This window comes from Pipistrellus kuhlii, unplaced genomic scaffold (genome assembly GCF_014108245.1).
Source record: "Pipistrellus kuhlii isolate mPipKuh1 unplaced genomic scaffold, mPipKuh1.p scaffold_m20_p_15, whole genome shotgun sequence".
Classification (NCBI taxonomy): Eukaryota; Metazoa; Chordata; class Mammalia; order Chiroptera; family Vespertilionidae; genus Pipistrellus; species Pipistrellus kuhlii.
In genome coordinates, this window is record NW_023425460.1 from 34,455,909 (window position 1) to 34,470,341 (window position 14,433).

At 39.4% G+C, this 14,433-nt stretch overlaps 1 protein-coding gene across 1 annotated transcript in view; it reads left to right on the plus strand.

Annotated features, from left to right (window-relative positions):
• CFAP58 (cilia and flagella associated protein 58) overlaps window positions 1-14,433 on the plus strand; it is a 94,740-nt gene that overhangs the window by 10,375 nt on the left and 69,932 nt on the right. Inside the window, exons 4-8 of the mRNA XM_036437971.2 lie at window positions 1,266-1,422; window positions 3,454-3,648; window positions 6,508-6,645; window positions 8,617-8,776; window positions 12,914-12,996. Of these exons, the coding sequence (XP_036293864.1) occupies window positions 1,266-1,422; window positions 3,454-3,648; window positions 6,508-6,645; window positions 8,617-8,776; window positions 12,914-12,996 (733 nt within the window). The remainder of the gene's footprint in view (window positions 1-1,265; window positions 1,423-3,453; window positions 3,649-6,507; window positions 6,646-8,616; window positions 8,777-12,913; window positions 12,997-14,433) is intronic.

Here is a 14,433-nt window from a genome sequence, read left to right on the forward strand (position 1 = left end):
ATTCTGCAGAAAGTCATGACAAATTATATGTAATGGTTTTTGAAATGTGGAAGTAACTGGTTTACAATTCAAATAAACAAATATTATCACATACTCTCTAAATACTGGCATCATGAATGATTTTCCAAACTTTGTTGTTGGAAACATTTGATATGTGTTGCATTTCTTTGGGAGAAAATGTACTCTGTGGTGGAGTGGATAGAAAAATGGTAATGTGTGTTATTTGCTTATTTGTCTTTACTTTACACTTTATAGCTATAATCATAGACCTCCAGGGAACATATGAAATCAGTAGTTTCCTAAATTCATAATTCCTTAGGGTTAATTACAAGAGTTAACAATAGCAATTATAATTTTATTGTAACAAATTCAAAATACTACAGAGATATGGGTGATCCTCACTTCATCTCCCCAACTCTTCCTTACTAAATTCCACTTTTCAGAGATAAGCTACTACCGTAGTTGGTGTCTAAATCCTTATAAAACACACACACACACACACACACACACACACACACGCAGACACTTTTTAATTTTTTTATTGTTTCAATAAATTTAATATAAAAAACTTAATCACTTATATTGAGTACTTATTCATCAGTTCTTTTTTCTTATTTTTTAATCAAATTTTTTCCCAATTTATCTTTATTATTGAAAGTATTATAGATGTCCTCACTGACCCCTTCTAGCATGCCCACATTTCCTACCCCAGGCCTTCACACTAGCGTCCATAGGTTATGTATATATGAATATAAGTTATATGATTAATCTCTTCCCACTCACCTAATCTCCCCTGCCTTCCCTGGATACTGTAATTTCATAAATATAAGAAAAAGGACTGCATTGTGCATGGTATTATTGGCACTTTTTAAATTAACAACTCACAAACAACTTCCATGTCAAGGCATGAAAATCTGTCCCCTTCACACCTGAATAGTGTTCATCCTTGATCTAGAACAGTGGTTCTCAACCTGTGGGTCGCAGCGCCTTTGGGGGTCGAATGACCCTAAAACCATTGGAAAACACAGATATTTACATTACAATTCATTAACAGTAGCAAAATTACAGTTATGGAGTAGCAACAAAAATAATTTCATGGTTGGGAGTCACCACAACACGAGGAACTGTATTAAAGGGTCACGGCATTAGGAAGGTTGACAACCACTGACCTAGAGTCTTTCCCAGGAAAATGAGCTCAGAGAATGATAAGGAGGCCTCGTGGGCAGATGGCTGTTTAGTCTGACTCCTGTGTTCTTCTCCTTTAGTATCCGAGATTTACTGAAGTTCAAAGAAGAAGTGACCAAGGAGCGAGACCAGCTCTTGTCCGAAGTGGTGAAATTACGAGAGTCCTTAGCAAACATCACTGAACATCAGCAGGAAGCAGAGCGAAGCCGAGACGAGGCAGAGCACACCATCAATCAGGTCAGCTCTGCCAAGGAGGGCGCGATGAAGAACCGTTACCTTCCAGAAGGAGGTTTTGTCCTTCCCTGGCCTCCCTGTCTCACACCCCTGCTCCCCCATCCTACGGTGGCATCCACTGTTCTGCTTGTTTCTTTGGTTTGTTCTTGCAGGAGCAGTTCTACTGGAGCCGCTCTTCTCAGCATTGTCTGAGAAACCACTAAGGCAGGGCACTGCTCCCAGTTCTGGCCCAAGGAACTGTCCCTGGTGAAGGCCAGGGTGCCCTGCATCTGGAGATGCTGAAAGTAGTGCCCTTGATCCTTTTCCATTGTAAGGAAGCCATCTGGCTGGACCTTTCTGGACACTTCTACATTAAGCCAGAAGTCAAATAGATAATACACAGATCCCAACTCTAGGAGAAAAACGTGAGACTTTTGATTGTGAGATAAGAGAAAGGCCTTTCATTCTTTTTCCTATTTTGCAATATTTGGACTGATTTTTAGTTATTCTTCTCTAAAAATATGAAATACTAAGCAAATATAAACAGTTAAAAAATAGAAAATATATGCATAGTATAAGGAAGGAAAAATACCAAAAACAACAACAACAACAAACAGTTATGTCTCCACTACCCACCTTAGTAAAGAAAGTTCCAACTGCGTACGTCACCATTTTGCAGTCTTGGATTGCAACTTGGAGATGGGAGTGCGGGTGTGGGCATTGTGTCTGTGCCAGTGAGTGAGCAGAGTGGGAGATGGAGACAGACATAGAGACACATAGAAAACACATGGGGGAGAAAAGAGGACAAAGAGAAGGTTACTGCGTGAGGCATGTATGACCATCACTAAAAGTGTTGCACATATTCACTATGTTTTCTACAGAATTCAGTTGCGTGGTCCCTTCTAAATGGCAGGAGGACTGAAATAGGTAGTCTTTCTATGTGCCTAATATGAAAATAGCATAGTATATTCTCTGGTATACCATAAAACCTTGATGAATATTTAAATTGTTTTCCTCTATGACAATTGAACTTCCATAGATATTTTTATGTCTCTCAATGTCCATGTGCAAGAATTTTTCTAGTATGATAGCTTTTCAATAGTTTTTAACCAGGAGATATATTCTACATCATCTCCCATAAATATTGAAAACTGGGAGAGAATTTTCACCAAGAAAAACTTACTTATATGCTTTAAATTAATTTGCCAAGTTAGAACTCTCAATTTCTTATATTTCCAACCTGTGTAAACTTTAATACTAATTCTCTTCAAATTAAAAAAAACCTAAAAACTAAAAAAAAAGGCCTTTCATAGAATTTGGACACCATGATAAAGCTCTAGTGCTTTATTTAGCAATATCCAGCACTCATGTACAAAATGATTTCACATGTAGGGTAGTTGGCTACATTTAAATTTAGTTCCCATTGATGGAGAATTGGATGATCTCCTTCGATGTTCAACTTTTCTAGATTCTGGCCTTCCATATTTAATTGGATGTTATACCTACTTTGTGGATTTGTTTCCACCATCAAAGTGGATATTTGGTGTGAAGGCTCTGAAAAACAAAACAGAATTTAAAAAAAAAAAAATATTCTTTATTGTTGATAGTATTTACATATATTTCCCATTTCCCCATCTTTCCCCATTTCCTCTCAGCTCCCATCTCCTACCCATCCCACTTGTTTTTATTGATTTCAGAGAGGAAGGGAGAAGGAGAGAGAGATAGAAACATCAATGATGAGAGAGAATCATTGAATGGCTGACTCCTGCATGCCCCCTACTGGGGGATTGAGCCTGCAACCTGGGCATGTGCCCTGACCAGGAATCAAACCATGATCTCCTGGTTCATAGGTTGACGCTCAGCCACTGAGTCATGCTGGCTGGGCAAAACAGAATACTCTTGAGATGTTTTTACATGAGGGCTCAAAGATGACTGACCTGTAGGGGAAATGCTACTACAAAGTGACTGCCCTGAGAGAGGTAGAAGCTTGTCTGGTTGAGACCTGTCCTGGGGAGGCGTTCATGTCTTTCCTCCCTGTCCTTTCTGTGCCTGTAGTTCCAACAAGAAATCCAGCAACGTCAGAATGAAGCTTTGCGGGAGACTCGAAAGAAGGAAAAACTAGAGAAAGAGCTCAAGCAGATTCAGACGGACATGGACACCAGGCAGACGGAGATCAAGGCCCTGCAGCAGTATGTGCAGAAGAGCAAGGAGGAGCTGCAGAGGCTGGAGCAGCAGCTGAAGGAGCAGAAGGTGCGGGCTGCTCCTGGGGGCGGGGGGGTGGGGGGCGTGGGGGGTGGTCCTCGCAAAAACAAAACGCACCTTGGTTCATGGTTTGTTGGGGCATTTTGTATTTTCTTTGGAAAGCAGCAGATGCCCTTCACTGTAGTTGCTGGTAGTAAGACACCGAGCCCTTTGAATAGCTCTTATAGGTTGATATATGTCCTCTTTCCCCCCCACCCCCCCCAGCTTCAACAGGTTAATTTCTTTTTAACCTTTAATTTTTAAAAATACATTTTAATTTATTTTTGAGAAAGATAGGAAGGGAGTAGGCAGAGAGAGAGAGGAAAAAAAATTAACAACAATATAGATGTGAGAGATATTGATTGGTTGTTTCCTGTTCTCACCTCGACCCAGGCTTGAACCGCAACCTGAGTATATGACCTGACCAGGAATCGAACTGGTGACTTTTCAGTGTATAGGACAGCGCTCAACCAACTGAGCCACACTGGCCAGACAATCTTTTCTTAAGTATAATAACCATGGAAAAGTGCATAAGTCACAAGATACAGCTTGATCTGTTTTCTCCACTTGGCCACCTGCACTCATTCTAAGAAACAGTACTCCAGGGGGTTCCCTTTGCCCCCTCTTAGTCACGCTCTCCCCCAGAGGTCACCTCTATTCCGAATTCTAAGCAGAGATCAGAATTTGCCTGTTTTTGTACTATGAAATGATATCATACAGGATGTACTTTTTTCTATGTCTATCTTCCTTTTATCCATATTTTTCTGTGAGATTCATTCATGTTATTGCCACCTAGTTACAGTTATATGTGTTGTCCAATATGGTAAGCCATTAGCAGCATGTGGCTATTTAAATTTGTTTTAAAATTAAATACAATAAAAAATTGAGTTCCTGGGGTTTCACGAGCACCATTTCAGGTGCTCAAGGTCCAGATGTGATTAGAAGATACCATACTGGATAGCACAGGTAGAGAATATTTACACGAGGGCAGGAAGTCCTGTTGGACAGAGCTCATAGTGCACTCACTCTCATAGCTGTATAGTAGGGGTATCGAACTCAATCAGAGAAGGGGCCAAAATCTAAAATCCAGCCTAAATCGCGGGCCGAATGGTTTACTGAACAGTCATAAACTGTCACTGTGATGGAAACGCAGCGGAGTGCAGTGATGACAGCGCGGTGCGGGCCACATTGCAAGGCCTGGCGGGACGGATTTGGCCCGCGGGCCTTGTGTTTGACATATGTGCTGTATAGTATTCCACTGTGTGAATATAACATAGTTTATTTTTAACAGGTTTATTTTTAAGGTTCAAGTTTAGGGAACCATACTCAAGTCGTTATGCACTTTAAGGCCCTTTTTTTGGGTAACATTTCCCCTGTAATAGTGGTGTAAGGTAACTTAGCAATAACTCTAGTCTGTCATTTCTCATTTCTTAAAGAAGCAGTTCATGTAATTGAAAAAAAGTCATTTATTGAAAATATTTTCTCTGAGGAAGTTTCCAAAGAATTGTCAAGCCATATAGCATTTTTCTATTTAAAAAAATAGATATTAGAACACATTTCTTTGTCAGTTCGCTTTATTTATTTTATACAGAGCCAGAAATAAAATAGATAATAAACAGTATATGGTATCCTCAAGAAAAACATGAGACTTCTTTGAGCGTGGGATCCGCGAGAATTTTGGACATCATGATAAAAACTATAGTGCTTTGTTTAGCAATATCCAGAACTCCTGTAAAACAGTTTTATTTTTAGCATAGCCAGCTATATCTTATTTAGTCCCCATTGGTGGGAAATTGGAAGGATTCTTTTCATGTTTAACTCCTGCTTGCATGAAAGCTTTATTGACCCTTGAATGACATTGTTTGAACTGCATGGGTCCATTTGGATGCAGATGTTTATCAATATACAGTTGGCCCTCCTTACCTGTTAGTTTCACATTTGCAGATTCAACAAACCATGGATCAAAAATAGTGTTTCTGATCCATTAGGACCCTGCAGTTGAGAATCCTCAGTTGGAGAGGGCTAACTGTATGCGTTGTTTGGTGCCATTTTATATGAGGGACTTGAACATCCATGATGTTGGTATTCTAGGGGATCCTGAAACCAATCCCTAGTGGATATTGAGGGGCAACTGTAGTTAAGTTTTCGGGGAGTCAAAAGTTACACGTGGATTTTCAGTTGTGTGGAGAGGGTGCCTCTAACCCTCACGTTGTTCAAGGTCTTTCTCTTTCTGTTCTTCAGGCGATTTGATATCCTTCCATCTCCCCAAATTTCTCCCAATAGAAACGGCATCCTAAAATCTAATCCTCTCTTTCTATAAAACCTACAGTCTAGGTGTGTGCGAGGAAAAGCCAGCTGACACTGAAGTCAGGCTGATAGAAACCAGCCCACTGCCATTCCACAGTTTTGACTTAAGTTGGATTAAAGGGGAATTGTGTTGGTGTTAGTGAATGGTTCTGTTCCAGAAAAGGTAGCGGGCATGTTAATGCAGGATTTGCTTCTGAAGAGGTAGCTTGGGAGCCTCACAGCAGATAAAACTCGTTTGAATCCCTAGCTCATTTGCAATGATTATAGTAATTGTTGTGTACGCATAGGCTGCTGAATGGTATTAAAATATTTATCCACCACCTGTGAACAAGACTTCCCAAGGCTCTCAGAAAAAAAAAAAGTTCTCTCCGTGTTATTCATTATAAGGCGTCCTTTTCCTCTTCCATTTACCTGTAACATTCATCATTTCTGAGTGCGTTAGAGCTTTCACGGGGATAAAGAACCATTTCCACAAAGACAAAAATAGTGGGGCTTCCTGTGTGGAGACACAGATATTGTGATCAGATAAAAAAATTAACCAGCTCATTCTACCTCTTTCAGATATTGAACGAGAGAGCTGCAAAGGAACTGGAGCAGTTTCAGATGAGAAACGCTAAACTTCAGCAAGAGAATGAACAACACATTTTGGTTTGCGAACAGCTATCCCAGGAAAACCAGCAGAAGGCATTGGAGCTCAAAGTAAGCATCAAGTGACACTTCAGTTGCCCAGCACTCCCTCCTTCCTTCCCTATATGTTTGCTGTGCGGTCGGAGCTCTTGGTTCTAGAACCTGAATCATCCTTGATGCATCAGACAGGTGCTAGCCTACCATGATGGCTTTGTGCCTGGAAGCAGATAGTGTGATAAGTTCCATTCTTACTTATAAAATTGCAAACCTAATTATTGATCATAGATTATGCAAATGCTTTCCAAAGCGAGCTCAGCTGTTCATCTCTGCAACTTAGCCTGGCAAGCCACCGGTTGCCGAGAGCTAGAAACCATTTACACGAGCGAAGAGCAAAGGAGTCAGATTGCATTTTATTACTTGTGTGGAGAAGGTAGAATGAGCAGGGTGGGGGATGGGCTGGTTCTATTAGGTATTTACTTCTAGGATTGTAGAAGTATGATATTCACTCTGTCCAATGCAAATTTTAAGACAGGGCTCCCATTCTTCCTCCCTTTCTCCTGAAGGGTGCTTATGAGTTAAGTTTCAACAACAACTTTATGCTGGGTACATGTATTATACCTACATGCTTACTAGAACAGAAAATTCTGAAAACTCTAAACCCCATTATGTTGTTAGAATATTGGTTATAAAATGACTGACCGATCAAAAGTAATACTTAAGATTCGAGCAATGAATTATACAGTTTCTGCATCACAGGCCCTTCTGAGAATCTAACAAAAGTATATGATCAGGCACGTGTGTGAGCGTGCACGCGTGCACGCACACACACACACACACACACACACACACACTCACGTGCACACACACATTGCACATCTTATATCTTGTTTTGTATGTAGTCTCAGAGGTCCCCAGGATTTTTCTGAAGTCTGACTCTGGGGTCTGGGTGCATAATTATTGAATTAGAACACCTTATTATTGCAATTAAAAGGGGATTTAAGTCAGTTAATTTGGACCCTGCAGGACCTGAGGCTGAGGAACATTTAAAAACAGTCCAGAATGGTTTGACGCAAAAGCATTCTCTAGGAGAATGCTGTAAGTTAAAGCAGAAATGAAACGACTACTTAAGGCAAAATAATATATTAGCCCCTAAGGTGAACTTAAAGTAAAATTACTTATGCCATTAATTCTCTCTTTTGATAACACGACTGGGGCACCTTGAGAGATGATAGATTTTTGTTAAGGGATCCTGAACCGAGGGCCTTCAACTTCTCCCAGTAACCTGAGGATAACATGCCCAGCTAGGTTCAGTCTCTTCAGTGGCAAGACCTGGGAATAATTCCCAACCTTTATTTGCAGACGTGTCACTGGTTGCTTTCCCAGTAATTTCTAAAAGTGACAAAATTTTGAAAAATGAATTTAATTTGAATGTAAAAAAAATTCATAAAACTTGAAGCCCATAGACAAAAATTTACTGCTTTTCTTTGCTAGACTTATTGTTTTGGTACCTTTGGGCATTATGTAGATTTACCTTTTAATATTGCCCTGTCATCTGTCTGAATATACACCCACTGGCTGCCAGCCTCTTAGGACGGAGGCCCCCTCCTCTTGTGGATATAATTGCATGGCCCTCTCCTCTTGTGGCCATGTGGGTCAAACGAGTATTTGAATACTTTATGGCATGCTAATAACCTTCTGAGAGAGATCACTTTGTGAGTCTGTGAAAACGCTAATCGAATATAGCATCTGTAACACAAAATCCACACATTTGTGATACACACAACTCAGCATTCAGTGGTGCATTGGGACATCAGGTTTAATCTGTCTTTTTATTATTTTTAGCTTATATAGCCACATATTTTATTCAGAGAATAGAGTTTTTCAATTTCCCTCAAAACCAAACAGTGTGTGTTTTGATTTAGTCCAATAGAGTAACTTCACACTGACAGAGGAAGAATTTTCTCTTATTGGTTCTGAGTGTACCATCCCCCAGTCACCCTTTATTTACCGAATGTCCCACTGGCTAATTCTCTCTAATTACAGGCCAAAGAGGAAGAAATTCATCAGATGCGCACTGACATTGGGAAGCTCAACAAAGTCAGGGAGCAAATCCATAAGAAACTACACCAGATTGAAGACCAAAAGGCAGAAGTAGAACAGCACAAGGACACTCTGAAAAATCAAATCTTGGGATTAGAGAGAGGTAAACCAAGGATTATTTTGTTCTTTTAAAAATACATTTATAGACATTTCGTTGGTGACTCATGTCATTTGGCAACTCAGGGCTCCGTATGTACAGACACAAACCATGCCAGATGAAATCAGCAAAACCACGTCCAAACTGGTGGGTGGGCAATATGGAGGGGACATCATTAGGAATTCCTTAAAAATCCTTCAGCAGACTATCTTGGTACACCGTCAATCCAGCCCAAAGTATTGCTCAGTATCTATCATGGAGTAAGTGACATCTATACTGTTAGGTTTGGGATCTACGTGACCTTTAGCATTAGTACCTTTCTCACCGAAGATAGGAAATCAATGAAAATGCATGTCCCCCATCAGCAATATTTGAGGCAATACTGTACCAAGGATCAGTGGGACGGAAGTAAATGGCTTCTAATTTCTTTTCTCTGTTAGTACTTTACCGTCTGGCAAACACTTGTTCTACCAGTTCTCCCATTGGCCTGTGGAGGCAAAATTTAAGTGCCATGGAAGGCCATCTAGTACAGAAAAATCACTATGGATACAGACTCTGGAGTCACGTCTGCCTGGGTTCATATCCCACCTCCACCATATTTAGGTCTTGGGGGATGACATGAACTAATACACATAAAACATGTGGGGCCAAGTGCCTAGCACATAATAAGTGCTTACTCAATCTCATCTATTATTATCTAGGTATAGTACTATGTATATAGTCGTAGGACAGACTAGGATATCATTCTGAAAATAATATAATTGAAAATAGAGGAAACTAGTCAAATTTGGGGTGTCTGAAAAAGCTCTGGACTTGGAGGCAGAGGATCGGGTCTGAATTCCGATACCAGAATATGTGAGGCAGGAGCACCAAATTCACTCCCAGGGGGTGCTGTGAGTCATAAATCACCAAAAAACATACATCTAGGTAAAATCTAAATCTCCAGGTAAGATTATTGGAAATACCAGAGGCCCAGCGCATGAAATTGTGCGGGACCCAGAGTCCAGCCCGCTGCCACTGCGGGACCCAGAGTCTTTCCTGCCGCCACCACGGGACCCATCAGTGCACCTCCTGGTGACTGGTCGTTTGGGCGTCCCACTGGCCTTTATATATTAGATATGTCATGTAAGCCTTTGAGAAGGGCAGCTATTTTTCCTTCTAAGACATCAGGAAAAAAACTTTTATCTTGACAGTTTCTCCATTCACTTATTCTTTCATTCCGTAAATTGGATGCCTACTATGCACAGGCAGTATGCTAGGCATTGGGTGCATGGAGGTCCCTGCCCTCAGGATGCTTTAACACGGTTTAACAATCCAATGTGACAGATAGGAAGGAAAATGGATCCTGAGAGCTTGTTTTGCAACGGGCTTAGTGACTTTAAAAACACTCCTCTATTTAAGTTTCTGTGTTTTTGCTTGCAGTAGTTCTAAGCTTTGAAAATAAATTACATATTTAGTGTTGAGCCCAACTCTTCATACTGAAATCATGTTCATAGAGGTCTTCACACGCTCTCTTCTTGTTAGTTTATAGATATCGTTAACCATTATTTCTTCTTAGGGAGCTCTTCCTTTTGATCTGCTTGATCAAAGAGTGGCATTAGACATAATGATTAGGAGGATGAACCCTCCATTTATTTGTGTTTTTTTTTTCTATCACAAAACCCAAGAAATTAACTGAGAAACTGCCAGAACTAATGGAAGTTCAATAGGTTGGCAGGTTATAAAATAAATATATAGATGTTTATGGCTTTCTTTCATACAAAGAATCAGTTAGAAAATATGATGGAAAAATAGCAGCTAAAGTAATAAAATATCTATGAATAAAGTTACCAAGATATCTGTAAGACCTATATATAAAAAGTGCAACAGAATTCTCTTGAGAGGTGTAAAGGTAGACTTGAAAAATGGAGAGATATACCAAGTTCCTGGATTAGAAAACCTAATGTAACAATAATAGAAATCTGTCTAAATTAATCTGTATATTTAATATGAATATTTCAGTGAATTATATTGCTGGGTCTTGAAAACGGATTCTAGTGTTCTCCAGAAGAATAAACATGTCACAATAGCCTTGCTATTCTGGAGAAGAGTGATAAGGGAGCATTTGCCTTGCCAGGTATTTAAGTGTATTATGTAGCTCCAATAATTAAATGGTATAGTGAAGATGTCTAAGAGATCAATGGAAAAGATTGGAAAGACCACAGAAAGATCCAAAATTTTCATTTAGGGTAAAGGTGTTGTTTCATACAACTGTACAATATAGACTGGTTATTAAAAAATGGTAGTATGTTAATAAGTTACTTTTTTTGGGGAAAAGTTGACACCAAATGTAGAAACTATAAATCCAAGATTGAGAGATTTAGTGAAATAATAGCTTTTTTTTTTTTTTTTTTTTTTTTTTTTTTAATGTACTAAAGCACATGTGTCAAACACAAGGCCCGCGGGCCAAATCCATCCTGCCAGGCCTTGCAATGTGGCCCGCACCGCGCTGTCATCACTGCACTCCGCTGCGTTTCCATCACAATGACAGTTTATGACTGTTCAGTAAACCATTCGGCCCGCGATTTAGGCTGGATTTTAGATTTTGGCCCCTTCTCTGATTGAGTTCGACACCCCTATACTAAAGGATTTAGGAAGGCAAATTGACCAAAATATTGTCAGTTAGTGTCAGTATCCTTATTATACATAAAGAGTTCTTAAAAACCCACAAAAGGGATAAACAATTAATGAGAAAAACGGGCAAAGGTTAAAGTGTGGGCAGTTCGAAAAACAAATACAAATAAATAATTAAATGTGAAAAAGTAGTCAACTTCACTACAAGACAAAGAAATATAAATTAAACACAGGCATACTGGTTTTAATAATCCATCACATTGTCAACGATCAAAGAGAATGATAACAACCAGTGGTGGTTTGCATGAGGAATTACGGTAAATTGCTATTAATTTTTTTTGGAGAGAAATTTGGCAGTAGGAGAAAAATGTCTCTCTTTTTTTTTTTTATTCCTTTTGTTTCAGGGCTTCCACTTCTATTATAGAGTAACAAATTAAAAAAAAACTTTTACAGGATCATTGCTAAAAATTTCAAATAAGTAAATAAAACGGAAGCAGTTTAAATGTTAAGAAGGGGAATTGGCTCAATAAATAACACATTTTCATCTAGAGAAATATGCAGTAATTAAAACTGATGTCGATGCACATTTATAATATAGAGAGGCATTTATTTTATTTGCTAATTGTAAAAACAAGTTACAAAACAATATGTGTAGCATGATTACTTTGGCATGCATATATATTTATAATGATACACACATGTAATTTGCATAGGAAAAAAATCTGCAGACATCAAAATCCTAAACAGATTGCAGTTGATTTGAATTCATTTCTTTTTGCTCTTTGTGTTTCTAATTACTTGTATAATAAGAAGGATTTAAAAAGAGCAAGGACTTTTCAAGTCAGAGAATCTGTGCTCCCAATTTCAGCCCTGTTATCTCCTAGCTGCAGATCCTTGTCATGTAGCTTAATCTCTCTAGGCCTCAGTTTCCATCTGTCTAGTGCTGTGGTCAGCAAACTGTAGCTCCCGAGCCACATGAGGCTCTTTGGCCCCTTGACTGTGGCTTTTCCACAAAATACCATGGCCTGGGTGAGTCTATTTTGAAGAAGAAGTGCTAAAGGAAGTTTAAGTTTAAAAGCTTTTACTCTCAAAAGAAATTTCAATCGTTGTACTGTTGATATTTGTCTCTGTTGACTAACGAGTTTGCCGACCAGTGGTGTAGTGAGACAGGAAGATCTTCCTCAGTTATAATGAAGAGTGTATTACAGTTAAAAAACAGTAATTTTATAGCTATAGATAAATATGTAAAGCAAGTTTTATATCACTTTGGTGTGGGCATATTCTTTTTATTTTAAAATGTTTTTATTGCTTTCTAGAGAGAGGGGGAGGGAGAGGGAGAGAGAGAAACATGGATGAGAGAGAAACATTGACCAGCTTCTTGCACACAACCTGGGCTTGTGCCCCGACTGGGAATTAAACCTTATGGTTCATGGATCTATGCTCAACCACTGAACCACATTGGTCTGGCTGGGCAGATTTCTTTTTAGGTTGATTCCATATTTATCATTATTTTTCTCCCTGGTGATTTAGAGGTGGAGGTGTCAAAGAAACAAGCAGAATTTGATAAGAAAGCCATGGATGAGCTTCTGAGAGAAAGGGACATGTTAAATAAGGTGAGTTGTTACAGTAACACTGGTAAATAAATGCCTTTCTTTAGCTGTAATAACTGCCTATATCAGGTTGTATGGGGAAAGGACACTCTGAGGCAAACAGTAGTAGATTAGAATAAATAATAGTGCTCAATTTTCCTCTAAGGAGTTGTCTGCAGTCCAGCATTTACTGGCTGTGAATTGAAACTACATTATCACCAATGAACACAAAGGAATTTTGGAGCATTATCATGCAAACTAGCAGGGGGTTTCAGAGTGTTTTGTGGATTCTGTTTTTATTGGTAGTGTGTTATTTGGCATCCCAAACTGCCCAAGTCATTTAAAGTATCTGAGTTTAATATCTGTGATCTGTAATTTTTGCTAATCTAGACAGCAGAGCTGACTGCTAATAAAATTTTAACTTTGGGATGCTGGAAAAAGGGATGGTGATATGAAAGTCTCTAACTTTGCCTCCATCTTTTCAGGATTGTTGTAGGTTTTGGGTTTTGTTCTCTGCCCTTCTTTCTCCTACTCTTTGAGGGCAGTATGGCCAAAAGCTAAGGGAGGGGTTGGGAGAGCTTGAGGCCTGGAGATCCTTCATTCCAGGCAAGACCCCTACCCTTTTCCTCCTCTTGCCTCTTCCAAAGGATTCCTTCTATTGACAGTCACTCTTAGGAGATTAACTACTTTCAGGGTTATAGGAATAACTTTACTCCTCAAGAATTTCCTTCGAGGAGGAAAAGTGATTGGCCAGGTGCAGAGTGGGCAGGCTGCTTCCTAAAAGCCCAATGGCTTTTGGCCAAGACAATCTCATCTCATCCAGGTAGATACAGCCTATATTTGTTCATTCTGACTTTTTGTGATTTCTTTAAGTTTCCCAGAATTGAACAATTGTTAATAAAATAGATAACCTTGTAGACTAGTTAGGGAATCTCAGGAAATAATAGATTAGACATTATTACATGCATAGCACTCAGAAAAATCATTGAGTCTCCCCCCTCCCCCACCCCAATAATCCTGGAAACTGTTCCTTCTATAAATTTGTACATGCAAACACTATTGTTCGATTTAGATTTTTTTTTAAATCAATCTTTATTGTTCATATTGTTACAAAGGTTCCTCATTTCTTCCCCCCTCCACCAGGTTCCCACCCCACCCTCTGCCCCCTCCCCATCCCCCATTGTCCTCATCCATAGGTGCAGTTTATGTTCAGTCTCTTCCTCCCTCTCTTTCCCCGATAGTAAATCCCTTTTCAGATAGTAAATCAGTTACTTAGCATTTTCTCATATCAATAATACCACCACATGCCCAATGATACATTTCACACAAAAGACATTTCCAAATAGGTCAACCAGCCTCATCCACGCCCCACCCAAGGCTCTCACAGATCAACACCCCAGCCCTATACTAACTCAACATATTCAGATCTAAGCCTTCATCACTTGATTCAGCAGACCCTCA